This window comes from Mytilus californianus, unplaced genomic scaffold (assembly GCF_021869535.1).
Source record: "Mytilus californianus isolate M0D057914Y unplaced genomic scaffold, xbMytCali1.0.p SCAF_5, whole genome shotgun sequence".
In the NCBI taxonomy this organism is placed as follows: Eukaryota; Metazoa; Mollusca; class Bivalvia; order Mytilida; family Mytilidae; genus Mytilus; species Mytilus californianus.
In genome coordinates, this window is record NW_026262701.1 from 96,524,559 (window position 1) to 96,537,490 (window position 12,932).

The following is a 12,932-nucleotide window of genomic DNA, read 5'->3' on the forward strand; positions in this document are numbered from 1 at the left end:
AAGTCATTTGAATCAAAGGTTAAGTGACCTGAATCAAAGGTTAAGTCATCTGAATCAAAGGTCAAGTCATCTGAATCAAAGGTTAAGTCATTTGAATCAAAGATTATTAGCCACCTGAAACAAAGGTTCAGTCACCTGAAACAATGGTTCAGTCACCTGATTCAATGGTTATTAGTCACCTGAAACAACTGGAAAGTTACCTGAATAAAAATTCAAGTCACCTGATTCTGATTTTAACTAGATTGTTTCAAGTATTATATAGTTGTTGATGTGAATTTAAATTTTAAGAAAGTATTGATACCTAGAGTATATGCTTTTTTTGCAGATTGGTTGAGATTTTATGAAATCTTTATTTATATTTGTAAATAGCATGTTAAACAAAAAACTGATTTATTTTAACTAGGTATTATAAGAAACCAGTCCTGTGAATATCATACTGAATGGCAAGCTTACGAATGCATTGGAATGAATTATGAAATGTTAATCATAGAAAGCATGGATGAAGATACAGAAACAAGGAGGATTTCACCAGTGGGCATCATGTCCTATGATCAGTATGGTTTCGGATATGTTGACTTAATAAATGGACCCCAAGATCATGGATGGTGCAGTGGTTACACATGTAGAAAACGTTTATCAACATTCATGGCATTAGTTATAACAGGTACATAGAAGTTTGTAGAAATGTAAAGAATGGAACCCTGTATACACTTTAGTAATGTAATAATAATATAAAAAAAAATCTTTAAAGGGGTTAACCCAAATGTAAACCATAGAGCTATATAAAATAATTCAGAGATTCTTATCCTCCTTTTAAACAATACAGGGTAATTATTTATATGCCTATATATATATATAGAAAGCATTTAAGGGCATGCTTCTTGTGGTTTTGACTTTTCCAATACAGGTATGAACCATTTTTTCTGATTTCAAAATAACTTGCAGGAATAAGACATTACTAAATTCAATTAAAATACAATATATCCTGAAATGTTGATTGCATGATAGTTATCGTAAAATTAAGCCTCAAATAAATTGTGTAAAAATTTGAATGAAAAAATTCATACTTTTGGCTTTGTTTTAAATGGGTTGCAATTTTGAATATAAATAATCAGCCATCCATAATTTTGTTTTTTCTTCTGATCAAATTATTTCACACAAGTCAATGGGATAAAGTTTAGGAGGTCATACAGAAAAAGTTATTACAAGGTTATTGTAATTTTTGATGATACTGTTGTAATATAATGTTTACTTCATAATAAGAAATACCAGTAAATGTCTTTAAACAGAACAGTTACTCCATTATCTAAAATTAGAAAATAAAGGTTTTTATATTAATAAAGAATAACTATGTTTCATGTGCTGGTCGATTTAGGACAGTACTCCTCTATAACTGCAAATGACAAACATATTTCTCACTTCAGTTGATATAACTATGTCTATGTCAGGTTTGAGGTAGGACCAACAGATTACAAATCTGATGACCTTCCTGACCTATAATTTTTTTTATATATATAGAAAAAGGAAACACTATTTTGCTAGCCAAAACTTTTATTTTATTTTCAGAAAAGACATATATCATACACTTCACTGGAACCACTCCACAAGGCATGAGGTATTTCTTACTGAATACAGATGACACACAATCAGTAGTCCTTGGAGTATGGTACTCAAAACCTTTTAGGTTGGATGTGTATTATAAAAATATACATGTTATGCCACAAAATGGTGAATGGAAAACCATCGGCGGTCAACAAGTTTATAACCTCAGACCAGAAAATGAAATAAATGAGTATGTTCCTCTCCCTGAAGATCCAGCTGGCACAAATTGGTACGATAGGGACGAAGGAATGTTATACTTTGTTGTCCGTGGACCATCTGAGATAGAAATAAAGACAGTGATGGCAGTTATTATCAGCTTCAAATATCCACCAGCCACAATTGATGTTTTCTATGGAGAACAAGTTGCACAATATATTGCCGATTTCTTTGATATCGACCCAGAGAAAGTCCGCGTTGTTAACATTATCAGTGCTAATTCTGGAGCTAGGAGACGTAAAAGATCTACTGATTACGATGTTTTGGTTATTGAAATTGGAGATGAACCTTCTTATGGTAATCATTCATTTTTCTGTAATACAACATATTATTTATTATTTCAAATTATAATTTTGCAACGTAGAGAAATTTCATGTCTTCAGAATTAGGACAAAAAATTAAATATTCTGGTACTTCTAGATTTATGCCATGAACATTTGCAGTGATTCCCTTTATTAACTAAATTTATTGAAAAATTACAATTGATAGATTTAAATTTGTGACATTTCAATGTTTTTAATAAATAATGCTATATTTTTAACCAGTTCTTAGATAACCCTTATTCATGAAATTGATTCAAATAAAGACTGATTTCTAAAACCAGTTCCTGTTTAAACAAATATTCTTTAACCTTTATTCCATTCAGAACAAATACTGTAATATCTGTTCCAGTGAGAATAATATTCCAGAATATTTGTTTCATTTGGAAATAAAATTAGGAAGGAACTTCTATTTCATGACATGTCAACCTCTGAAAAAACATGTCTTTAACGGAAGACTCACATCTTAATAATGAACACATTTTTTATTTTAGAAATAAATGGAACTGTTACTCACCCATTGACATGGGAACAACTACAGCAGATTTTGGCTATGGCTGTGGATGAAGGTCAGCTGGGTAATTTCAGTGCTATTGTGAATAGACAAGTTATTGGTGTGTCAGTAGTTGCACCACAGACCGTTGATGATCCTCTCTGGGCCACAATTAATGATGGGACCCTTGAAGGATACAGGATCCTTGTGGAAGTAGATAGATTAGCCATTCATCAGAATATAGTACCTACCTATGAAGGATTACCATTCACTAAACAGCCAAAGATCAAAGTCTTAGATTCATATGTAAGCATTTTTCTTCGAGTAGAAATTCATCTGTTTTCAAATCTTCCAATTGTTATTATTCAGCCACTGCTGTTTAACAAAGAATTGAATAAATTGCTCAAGTGTGCGCTTTAATAAATACGGATGATTGTTATGTACAAGACGGCATTGTTTATTACTTTGAATTTGAAATTTAATAGACAGTAATAAAAGAAAATTCAGTATAATAAATTAAATAACACATGAGAGTGTTATTTATATACTGTTAGGCTTGTATATTTTGGTTGTATCAGGAAATTTCTACTTGTTTACTTGACATAATTCTGTCAGTGGCTATTAGAGGGGACAGATGGAAGTATGGTCCTAACTTTATGAGAACTGGGTACATTTAATCTGATCTCATATCGTCCCACATTGTTTCTTTACATCAGGAATATACATTCAACTAGGTGGTGGTGATCATATGTGGGGGGTCTTTCAAAGAAAAAAAATAGAATATCATTTTCTGTGTGCAGGATAGGTGTTTCATAATGTAGTTGAATTAATCTGCCAGTTTTTAATGGTACAAATAACAAGATGTATCGGTATTTCATTCTTACAATTTTACTTCTTTCCTTCTTACTTATTATTAATGGAACAGTTGCCAAAAAGTGCTTAAATTGCCTCATATTTCCATTTAAATATAGTTATGAGCGACATAAATTTCCCCACAAGATGTTTTCACTTTAAGAAGTTGCCAGTGTCATAGCTTGTATGTGTGCCTGTTGGAGCTTCCACATTGTATCAACATCATAACTTGTGCAAATTTTGCCCTTCCTCAATTTTCTTAATTATGGGGAGAATGATTTTCTATGTATGCCTAGCTACTCAAATGTAACTTGATCTTATGTAGTTTTACAAAATCAAATTATTAAAAGATAGTTTTTGGTGATAAAAATGTCTATTATGATATGGTTATCACAACTAAAATGACATGTCTGCCTGTTCATTTATCAATAGAATTAACCTAACTTTGTGAGTATTGAGAATTTTGCTATTTTTTGCAAGTTCTGTTACCTTTAAATAATAACTCTTCATAATTTTTGTCTCGCCTTGACGGAGTCAAAAAGCGAGACATAGGTATGCTGTTTCCAGCGGTGGCGGCGTCAACAATGTATTAGTTTGTGATTAGGTCTAGTTCATGGTGAACCACTAGTGGTAGGTCAATGATATTTGGTATGCAGTTGTATTAGCATTGGCAAATCTCATTACCATGGAGATTATTTGGCCAGCCCCCTTAGTCAAGGTCAATTGACTTTGAAACTTTGCTTAGTTTACATGTATTAGTTTGTGATTAGGTCAGTTTATGGGGAACCACTAGTGGTAGGTCAATGATATTTGGTATGCAGTTGTATAAGCATTGGCATATCACATTTCCATGGAGATTATTTGGCCCCGCCCCGTCATTCATGATCTATTGACTTTGAAACTTTTGCTTAGTTTTCATGTATTAGTTTGTGATTAGGTCAGTTTAAGGGGAACTGTTAGTGGTAGGTCAATGATAATTGGTATGCAGTTGTATAAGCATTAGCACATCTCATTTCCATGGAGAATATTTGGTCCTTACCCCTCAGTCATGGTCTATTGACTTTGAAACTTTTGCTTAGTTTACATGTATTAGTTTGTGATTAGGTCAGTTTAAGATGAACCACTAATGTTAAGTCAATGATATTCGGTATGCAAATGTATTTGCATTTGCAAGTTTCATTTCCATGGAGATTATATAACCCCACCCCCTAATTATGGTTCATTGACTTTGAAACTTTTACATAGTTTACAAGTTAATGTTTGTGTTTAGGTTTGTTTAAAGGGAACGACTTATGAAAAGTCAATGGTATTTGGTTTGCAGTTGTATTAGCATTGGCACATCCGATTTCCATGGAGATTGTTTAGCCCTGTACCTTCAGTCATGGTTCATTGACTTTGAATATTTGCATAACTTACATGTTAAAGTATTGCTATTTTAATTTCAACATTTGCATTATCAAAATAATAAATAGGTGAGACATATCTCTGTGTTAACAGTTTATTATTTTTAGTCATTCTTTGCAAAATGCATGTTAAGATTCTAGTGAAAATTTTTTTTAAGAATTGGGATGTGTATTGGGCATAAAGTAAAAAATATGCATCTAAAGAATTCTTTATGTAAGATATTATTTTATTTCAAGTCACTTAGATAAAAACGACTTATTTATTTTTTTTTTGTTTACAGGGAAACAGAATATCAGAACTTGGTACAGAAGATTACCCCTGGTACGTCACAGCTACTTTAAGGGGAGGTAACCCTTCTGGTGAATTAATGGGAAATACAACAGTGCAGTTTGTTGATGGCTGGGCTAATTTTACCAATCTAGGAATCAACTGGTTTGGATCTGATTACATTGTAGACTTTAACATATCATCGCCACCACAAGGAGAGAATTACACAGTGGCATCTGAACCAATTACTATTCCAGCTCGACAAATACATGCTGTTATCCTTAATGGCAGCATACAAGTAGTAGAACAAAGCTCTATATCTGTAACCATAGAACTCAGGGATTTTATTTCAGGGAATATTGTAGAGGATATAGCATGGAGGGTAGGTGCAATTATAAACTGTTAATTCACAATTAATGTGTGCATTTGTTATTGCGAATCACTGATTATTGGTGAAAATATTAGATCTTATTAATGGGATTAATGCAGACATTTTGTGAAGGAAAATCGCTTTGGAAGTTATGAATTTGCGTTTTTATTATGTCATTTTTTGCTTTGAGATAAACATTGCAATAAGTTTTGAATTTACAGCACATACAGAAGGATTGATATATCTAAGGGCATGTAAGAACAAAACTCCCATGTATTTTAAAATAAAATGAAATATGATTTGATCCATATTTCGTAAAAACCCTTGTCACTTTCAGTGACTACACCATAAATGCTAAAGCATTGGAGCTAAATGTTACCTGCCCAGAAGTAAAAATCTGATCATTGTCAATTATTGGTTTGATATAGTGTTTTAATACTACATAAGTTTTTCTACAGATGAAATTGTCAAACTATCTAATTTAATCCAGTGTTTCCAACACATTTTTTTACAGATGTTGGTGTTGACTTTTGAAGGGTTGAGGCTTATAATTTATATTAATTAGAAATTATATTATAGAAAAGTACGGGGTCTAAATTAATGCATGGGGCCCCAGCATTAACCAACTAGTGAAAGTGCTGTAACTTTAACTCTAAATTTCATAAAAATTAGAAAATAAATTTGTTGATTTATTGCTATGTCTATCTTTTACAGAACCATGTATGGAATGTAGAAGCCATGTTAAGCAAACCTGAATTATACAAGGGTTCATTATCTGGATCAACACAGATTAGATTTGAGACATCTAACTCTAGAGCCTCTTTTTCTTCTATACAAGTATCATCATATGGAATGTACATTGTGAAATATCATGTAACATCCGTTCCTTCTGACTACGACTTTTATGTAGAACATTTGGTCACAGCTAGAGGGCGGCATCATCTTACCATGCCAATGGACGAAACCGTTGAAATGAAATTAAAGTTTAGCGAGAATTATCAAAAAATTATAGGAAGTGAAGGGAATTATGCTGCAGCTTACTTAGGAAGCTGGTTTGCTCATGAGAACCCAGATGTTGAAGTTCTCACGTCAACTGTTTCTTCTGGTATGTCTTTTGTTTCTAACAGGGAGAAGGTGGGGGGTATGGACATTACAGTGTACAACAGCAAAATAAATGGACTATTTTGTATCTGTAAAACTTTCCAAATTTGTTCTTGTGACATTTAACATGTTTAATAGAAGAACTGCCATTAACATTGAGAAATGTAAATTCAAATTAGGCCAAAAATAGTTTTTGCATAACAATTCTAAAACTACTGTTGTACATCTTCAGATATTTACTCATGTTTTGCAACATGTTCTTTGAACAAACCTTTGAAGAAATTGAAATATAAAAGTGAAAAACCAATATCTTACAATAAAAAACTTAAGAATAGGTTGAAACAAAATATTACATGAAGGTTTTTACTTAGTAAGTGTTTATTAATTAACTACCCTTTTCAAAGCTGGTAAGGACTTTGTTTTATATCAAACCATATGAAATGTTTTTTATAAAAATATTAATTGAGGATTAAGTTTCATTTTGATTCTAAGTAGAAGCTACATGTAGGTAGTACTATAGAAAAAGGAAAAGAAAAATTGTCGATATATTTGTAGCTATTAAATCCTAAAAACTAAAGAATATTCCTTTTCAAAGAACTGACCATTCAGTGCCATAACTTTATAAATGATTGTCCATCTAGTATGATCACTAGTAGGGCACTTTGTCTTTCCTTGCAATCAAGAAAGTATTGAACATTTTACTTCGATAACTTCTGAACCAATTTGAATTATATATGGTTATAAATTTTACCTATGCAGTCATTGTTTACAGGAAGCATAATTTGGATCTTGACATTAAATGGAACAACAACCAGTATCAACAGTACCTTGTATGCTACATGTGATGTCATTGGCAGTGGAACATCGGGACTGTCTTACAATGGTTACAATATGACATTGTCCAAGTTTTTGACCCATGATGGTAAAACATTCAATGAAGACCAATGCAGTGATGTAAGTGAGAACTGAAATGTATATGACAGAATTCTAGAAGCTACATAATCTTGCACATGTACCAAAAGTTGATGTCATTGTATTTTATGAAAGAATAACATACCTTCAAACACGTTAACAAAAAAGGAACATTAATTATATGATTGATTGATTGATTGATGGTGTTTAATGTCACTTTCAAAGCTTGTCGCTATTTCGTGGCAGACAGTTTTTAAACATATCATGTTTGGTAACTCCTGTTCAATCTTATCCTCTAATTATATTATAATAACAAATTTTTCAGATAGATACAAAATGCTTTTAAAAAAACAGCTATTAGCTGTTAAAACATATATCTCGTGCTGATTACAAATTATTTTGAAATCAAAACATTAATTTGGCTGTTTCTCTGATTTAAGCCCCATGTATTATTTGTGAAAAGCACATGTATCTAAATCCTATACAGTTGCAATATTGTCTAATATTATCGAGTATCAGGTCTTGTCCATGATATAGAAAAATATTAGGCAGTAAGATCAAAGAGAAAAATGTACAAATTGCCGATAATTGTGAAGTATTATGCAAATGATTTGATTTGGTATTAAACAGGGGAAGAAAAAGAAATAAGACTGGTGCTGTGGTGACAAGAAAAGATTTTACCCTGTCAATAATAATAGCAGTTGTCATGAGCATTGTAACTCTGCTTGCTGTCTTAACATAATTTTATTCTGTTTTACAGGATTCTGATGACAAGAAGAAAAACTTCATGCTGGCAATAATTATAGCATGTTCCATGATTGGATTAGCTCTGCTTGCTTTAATAATCTTCTGTGTGCTGTGGAAATGTAAAGTCGTTCCAAAGACTAAAACTGCAGGTATTTATTGTCAATTTCTTTTAAAACCAAGGCCAAAGAAATATTTTCATATCTAGACTTACATAAAAAGAGTAAATGTAAAATCAGAGAATTGCAAAGAACAAAGTGGGATGAGGGTCTATTTGGCCTAAAACTTGTTCAAAAAAATGTTCAAAACTTTTTTTGTGTCAATATGAATATTTGCTATGTTTAAACCTAAAAATATGTATGTTCACTGATACTTTGGGATTGATTGATTGATGTTTAACGCCACTTTCAGCACCATTATGCTATTTCTTAGCGGTCAGCTTTTATTGGTGGAGGAAGCCGGAGTGCCTGGAGAGAACCACTGACTGCAGTAGGAAAACTGACAATCCTAGTCAATTAGGAACTGAAAGATTCAGCAGATTTTATTTTTGTACAGAAAATTGAAAAATTGAAAAATTTGAAACATATTTGTGAGGTAGAAATGTTGAGCACATGCAAAAACCAAATTCACATTTACATGTAAGGTGCTGCTCATATAGACACATATTGTGGTAAGTTATTTAGTTGGTACTTGCTTGTGCTTTATATTTGCTGATCCAAAAATTAGTTGAACATTTTTTGGGAATGATTTGAATTGTTTTATGAGGACAGAAACTTCTGCTTCCAGTGCAATTACTTAAATAGTAATAAAAAAACATGGGGTTAAAAGATATTATGTACTTTGAATATATTTTTTTTCGTTTGGGGGATGTTCACTGTCATGACTAATGTCTATTTATTAAATGCAGTAATTGTTTTTTAACAATAAGGTGTATTTTTCTTTCAGATTTCAAGAATGATTATTACAGAGATGTGGACAGCATACTGATCAGGGAGAAATCATTTATGAGTATATCATCCAATGATAAACCAGCTGCTCCCATGGCTACTAATCTTGATTTTGGTTATTATCATGGAAAGAGGTCACCTATAGTAGCTCCTCTTGACTTCTAATGACCTAGTTGATTCCTTTTTGTGAAACATAGAAAGACTGAAAAGGGCAAACACAAAATCGTTTACTTTATTTACTTTTTTAGGGGTATAATTTAAGTGATATTATGTCACTGAGAAAGCAATATGGATACAAAATATGCTGGTAAATTCATTTTGGAATAAGTGAATTTTTAGATTAAATATTGAAATATGTAAAAAAAAAATATAAATTTAAAAGACATATAAGAGTAATTATTTAAGTTAAAGTTTATTGTTATACTCTGCGTATCCGTCCAGTTATGTTTTTAAGATTTATATTATTTTTGTATTTCTTTATATTGACCTTTTCCCTGATTGTTTTTGTTTAAATAAGATTTATTTTTTGTGATGAGGAAATGTGCCATTGCCAATGTTAATTTTGGGGGAAAAAATCTATAATTTAGAGTTTTCTAGTTTAAAAAAGAATATTATGTATTGTTTTACTTTTTTTTTAATAACAGCAATGTGTGTTTCAATCAGTTTTAGGATAATTCTATAAATATTTAGTATTCAGATGTATCACATCTGTTTATAGTTGCAATTACTGTGTTGAAATATTAATCTTACAATTTAAAAAGTAAAATTTCTGAAAGTATGGAAGGGAAAAAGATTGAAATCTAATGTTAATATTCACAAGATATTTCATACTTAATTTTCTTTGTTTTTTTTTTATCACATACTTTGAGTCAAACCATGTATTTAACCAATTTATCCATTATTTAGGAAAGATCTTTACTAGATTGAAAGGTTTGAAAATGAAATGTTTGACAGTTTTTACCTATAAAATACAAAGAATATGTGCCATACTAAAAAAAGTGATTTATGATTTATTTTGATAATTTTGTAATATAAAAATTCATATAGTTTATGTGTATTAGCGTTTGTTATCTTATATATGTATATATTCTTTGTTTATTTACTATTTTGTTGACAAAAGTTTTTGACTTGCATTTTTGCTTCAGAATCTTTCTACTTGACCTTGCTGGCAAGGACCAATAACTCAATAAATATTGCTACTATGTTGGAAGATGTAAAACTTTCCCAAGTTTAAATGTATTTTCTATGTTATTGTTCTGTATTTACAACATTACAATAAAAGATAGGGTGTTGAATATCATATAATGTTTTTATTTTACCAAAAATATTACTTAATATATATACAGAAGATTGTAAAACATTTGGATGTATTCAAAATTCTGTGATATCTGTAACCGTGGAAAAGTAACTTTTTTGTTAATGCAAGTTATGCACAATAAAATGTCGGCTTTGTTAGAACATATTCTAGTAACCCTTTAAGTTGTGAAATGTACACACCATGGGACACCCAATAGAGGAACATCTGCATGTAATAAACGGTAGTTTGTTATGACAAAGTTAAAATTGTCTCATTTGTTCAAATTTTAAAGTTTCAAATTGTGTCCCCTGCTGTGCGCCCTGCACCCCTTGTTTGCTAGTTGTATTGTATAGACTCACAAATTTATACATTTCATGTAGAACTTTTTAATATGCTATTTCTTACTACACCAAAATCTATTCTAATGGCTGATTTTATATATTAATTATTATACATATGCCCTTATTAATTTAAATTATGACATTATCTTCTTCATCTTTTACCTGTTTATTGTCAAGTGTAGCACTAATATTTTTAAACATCTGATCCAAAATATCTTTAATATTCAATTTACCAAGTTTGAGACAATTATTTATTTTTGAGTGTAATGTGTAGTAATATCTTTGTTTCTATGAATTGTATGCATTTAATTTTAGTATACTGTTGAAAAGTATATAAACCAGACTGTGATATTAACAAACTGTTGTGATAAATTTATGTATTTTTTAATTTAACTTATTAGGTTTTGACAAAAATATATTTCTTTAATAAAATCTCTATTTTTTAATTAGTTTTAAACAAGTTTGTGTTGATAATTTAAAGACCAGTGCTTCACTGTATTGAAAAGGAGAGGAGAAACCCCAAGGGGGCAATAAAAAACTATAAATCGAGGAAAAACAGACAACATCATGACCAAAAGAAAAACAAGAAAAGATGAACATAAATCACAAATACTTAACAGTAAACTGAAAATTGAGCCCCATAAAACCAGGTGGATTTATTCATCAAAACCCTCAACAGTATAGTCAGGTGGTCGACTGTCAGACAAGTGAGAGGTTTAGCTAGCTATAAAACCAGGTTTAATGCACCATTTTTCCACATAAGGAAATGCCTGTACCAAGTTAGGAATATGGCAGTTGTTTTCCATTCGTTTGATGTGTTTCAGCTTTTGACTTTGTCATCTGATAAGGGACTTTCCGTTTTGAATTTTCATTGGAGCTCGGTATTTTTGTTATTTTACTTTTTATACGCCCGTCAAATTTTTGACGGGAGGTATTTGTATACTTATGGTATACAAATGTCCGGCGTCCGTCTGTCTGTCTGTCCATCTGTCTGTCCGTCTGTCTGTCCGGCGTAAACATGTCGCACCGTAACTTGAGAATGACTTATCCAAATTTCATGAAACTTAAAATAGTTGTTTCTTATGATGGTCAAACGATCTGTATACTTTTTGGTGAAAATAAAATTAAAACTTTTTGAGTTACGGGACTTAGTAACTAAAACAGGTGTGTGTTTTTTTTCACATGTCGCGCCGTATCTCAAAAACAATTTATGATTATTGCTTAAAACTTTACACACTCCTTAGTTATATTAATCTTAAGATCTGTATTCTTTTTGGTGATGATTCAAAATTTTATTTTAGAGATATTGAGTATTTTGTTAAAAAAGGGGGAGGGGTTTTTCACATGTCGCGCCGTATCTCAAAAACAGTTTATGACTATTGCTTAAAACTTTACACACTTCTTAGTTATATTAACCTTAAGATCTGTATAATTTTTGGTGATGATTCAAAATTTTATTTTTGAGTTATTGAGTATTTTGTAAAAAAAGGGGGAGGGGTTTTTCACATGTCGCGCCGTATCTCAAAAACGATTTATGATTATTGCTTAAAATTTTACACACTTCTTAGTTATATTATTCTAAAGATCTGTATACTTTTTGGTTTTGATTCAAAATTTTATTTTAGAGATATTGAGTTTTTTGTAAAAAAAAAAAAGGGGGGGGTTTTCGCATGTCACGCCGTATGTCAGAAACTATTTATGCTTATTGCATAAAAATTCACACACAAGACGACGGGCGTATCATGCGCTCATGGCGCAGCTGTTTATTATGTAAAGGGATTGTAAAAGCCTGACAACTGGAGTAAAAAAGCAGGTGGAAAATCACGTGTTGTGGAAGGGTAAGCAGTTCCAGCTTCTCTAGTGTCATATCGTGTTGCTCGTGGCAAATACAAATTTGTAAGTTCCATTCAAAGATGTGGAAATGTAGGAAAAAAAGATGAGATTGTGGTTGATATGTGAAATATATCCATGATCATGTGTGAGACAGATATTCAGTATTTAGTCCGCCAAATCCTAATTGCGTCTCAAAATTTTGAAGGGATTACTTTGTCATTAAGAATCCTTGG

At 31.2% G+C, this 12,932-nt stretch overlaps 1 protein-coding gene across 1 annotated transcript in view; it reads left to right on the plus strand.

The window, feature by feature from the left end:
* The window catches only part of LOC127702820 (fibrocystin-L-like), a 112,269-nt gene extending 101,044 nt beyond the window's left edge, over window positions 1–11,225 (plus strand). The window contains exons 48-55 of the mRNA XM_052207120.1: window positions 404–664; window positions 1,567–2,115; window positions 2,633–2,937; window positions 5,168–5,536; window positions 6,239–6,629; window positions 7,398–7,579; window positions 8,298–8,433; window positions 9,227–11,225. Coding sequence (XP_052063080.1) covers window positions 404–664; window positions 1,567–2,115; window positions 2,633–2,937; window positions 5,168–5,536; window positions 6,239–6,629; window positions 7,398–7,579; window positions 8,298–8,433; window positions 9,227–9,393 — 2,360 coding nt within the window. The 3' untranslated portion in view covers window positions 9,394–11,225. The remainder of the gene's footprint in view (window positions 1–403; window positions 665–1,566; window positions 2,116–2,632; window positions 2,938–5,167; window positions 5,537–6,238; window positions 6,630–7,397; window positions 7,580–8,297; window positions 8,434–9,226) is intronic.
* The last annotated feature ends 1,707 nt before the right edge of the window (window positions 11,226–12,932 follow it).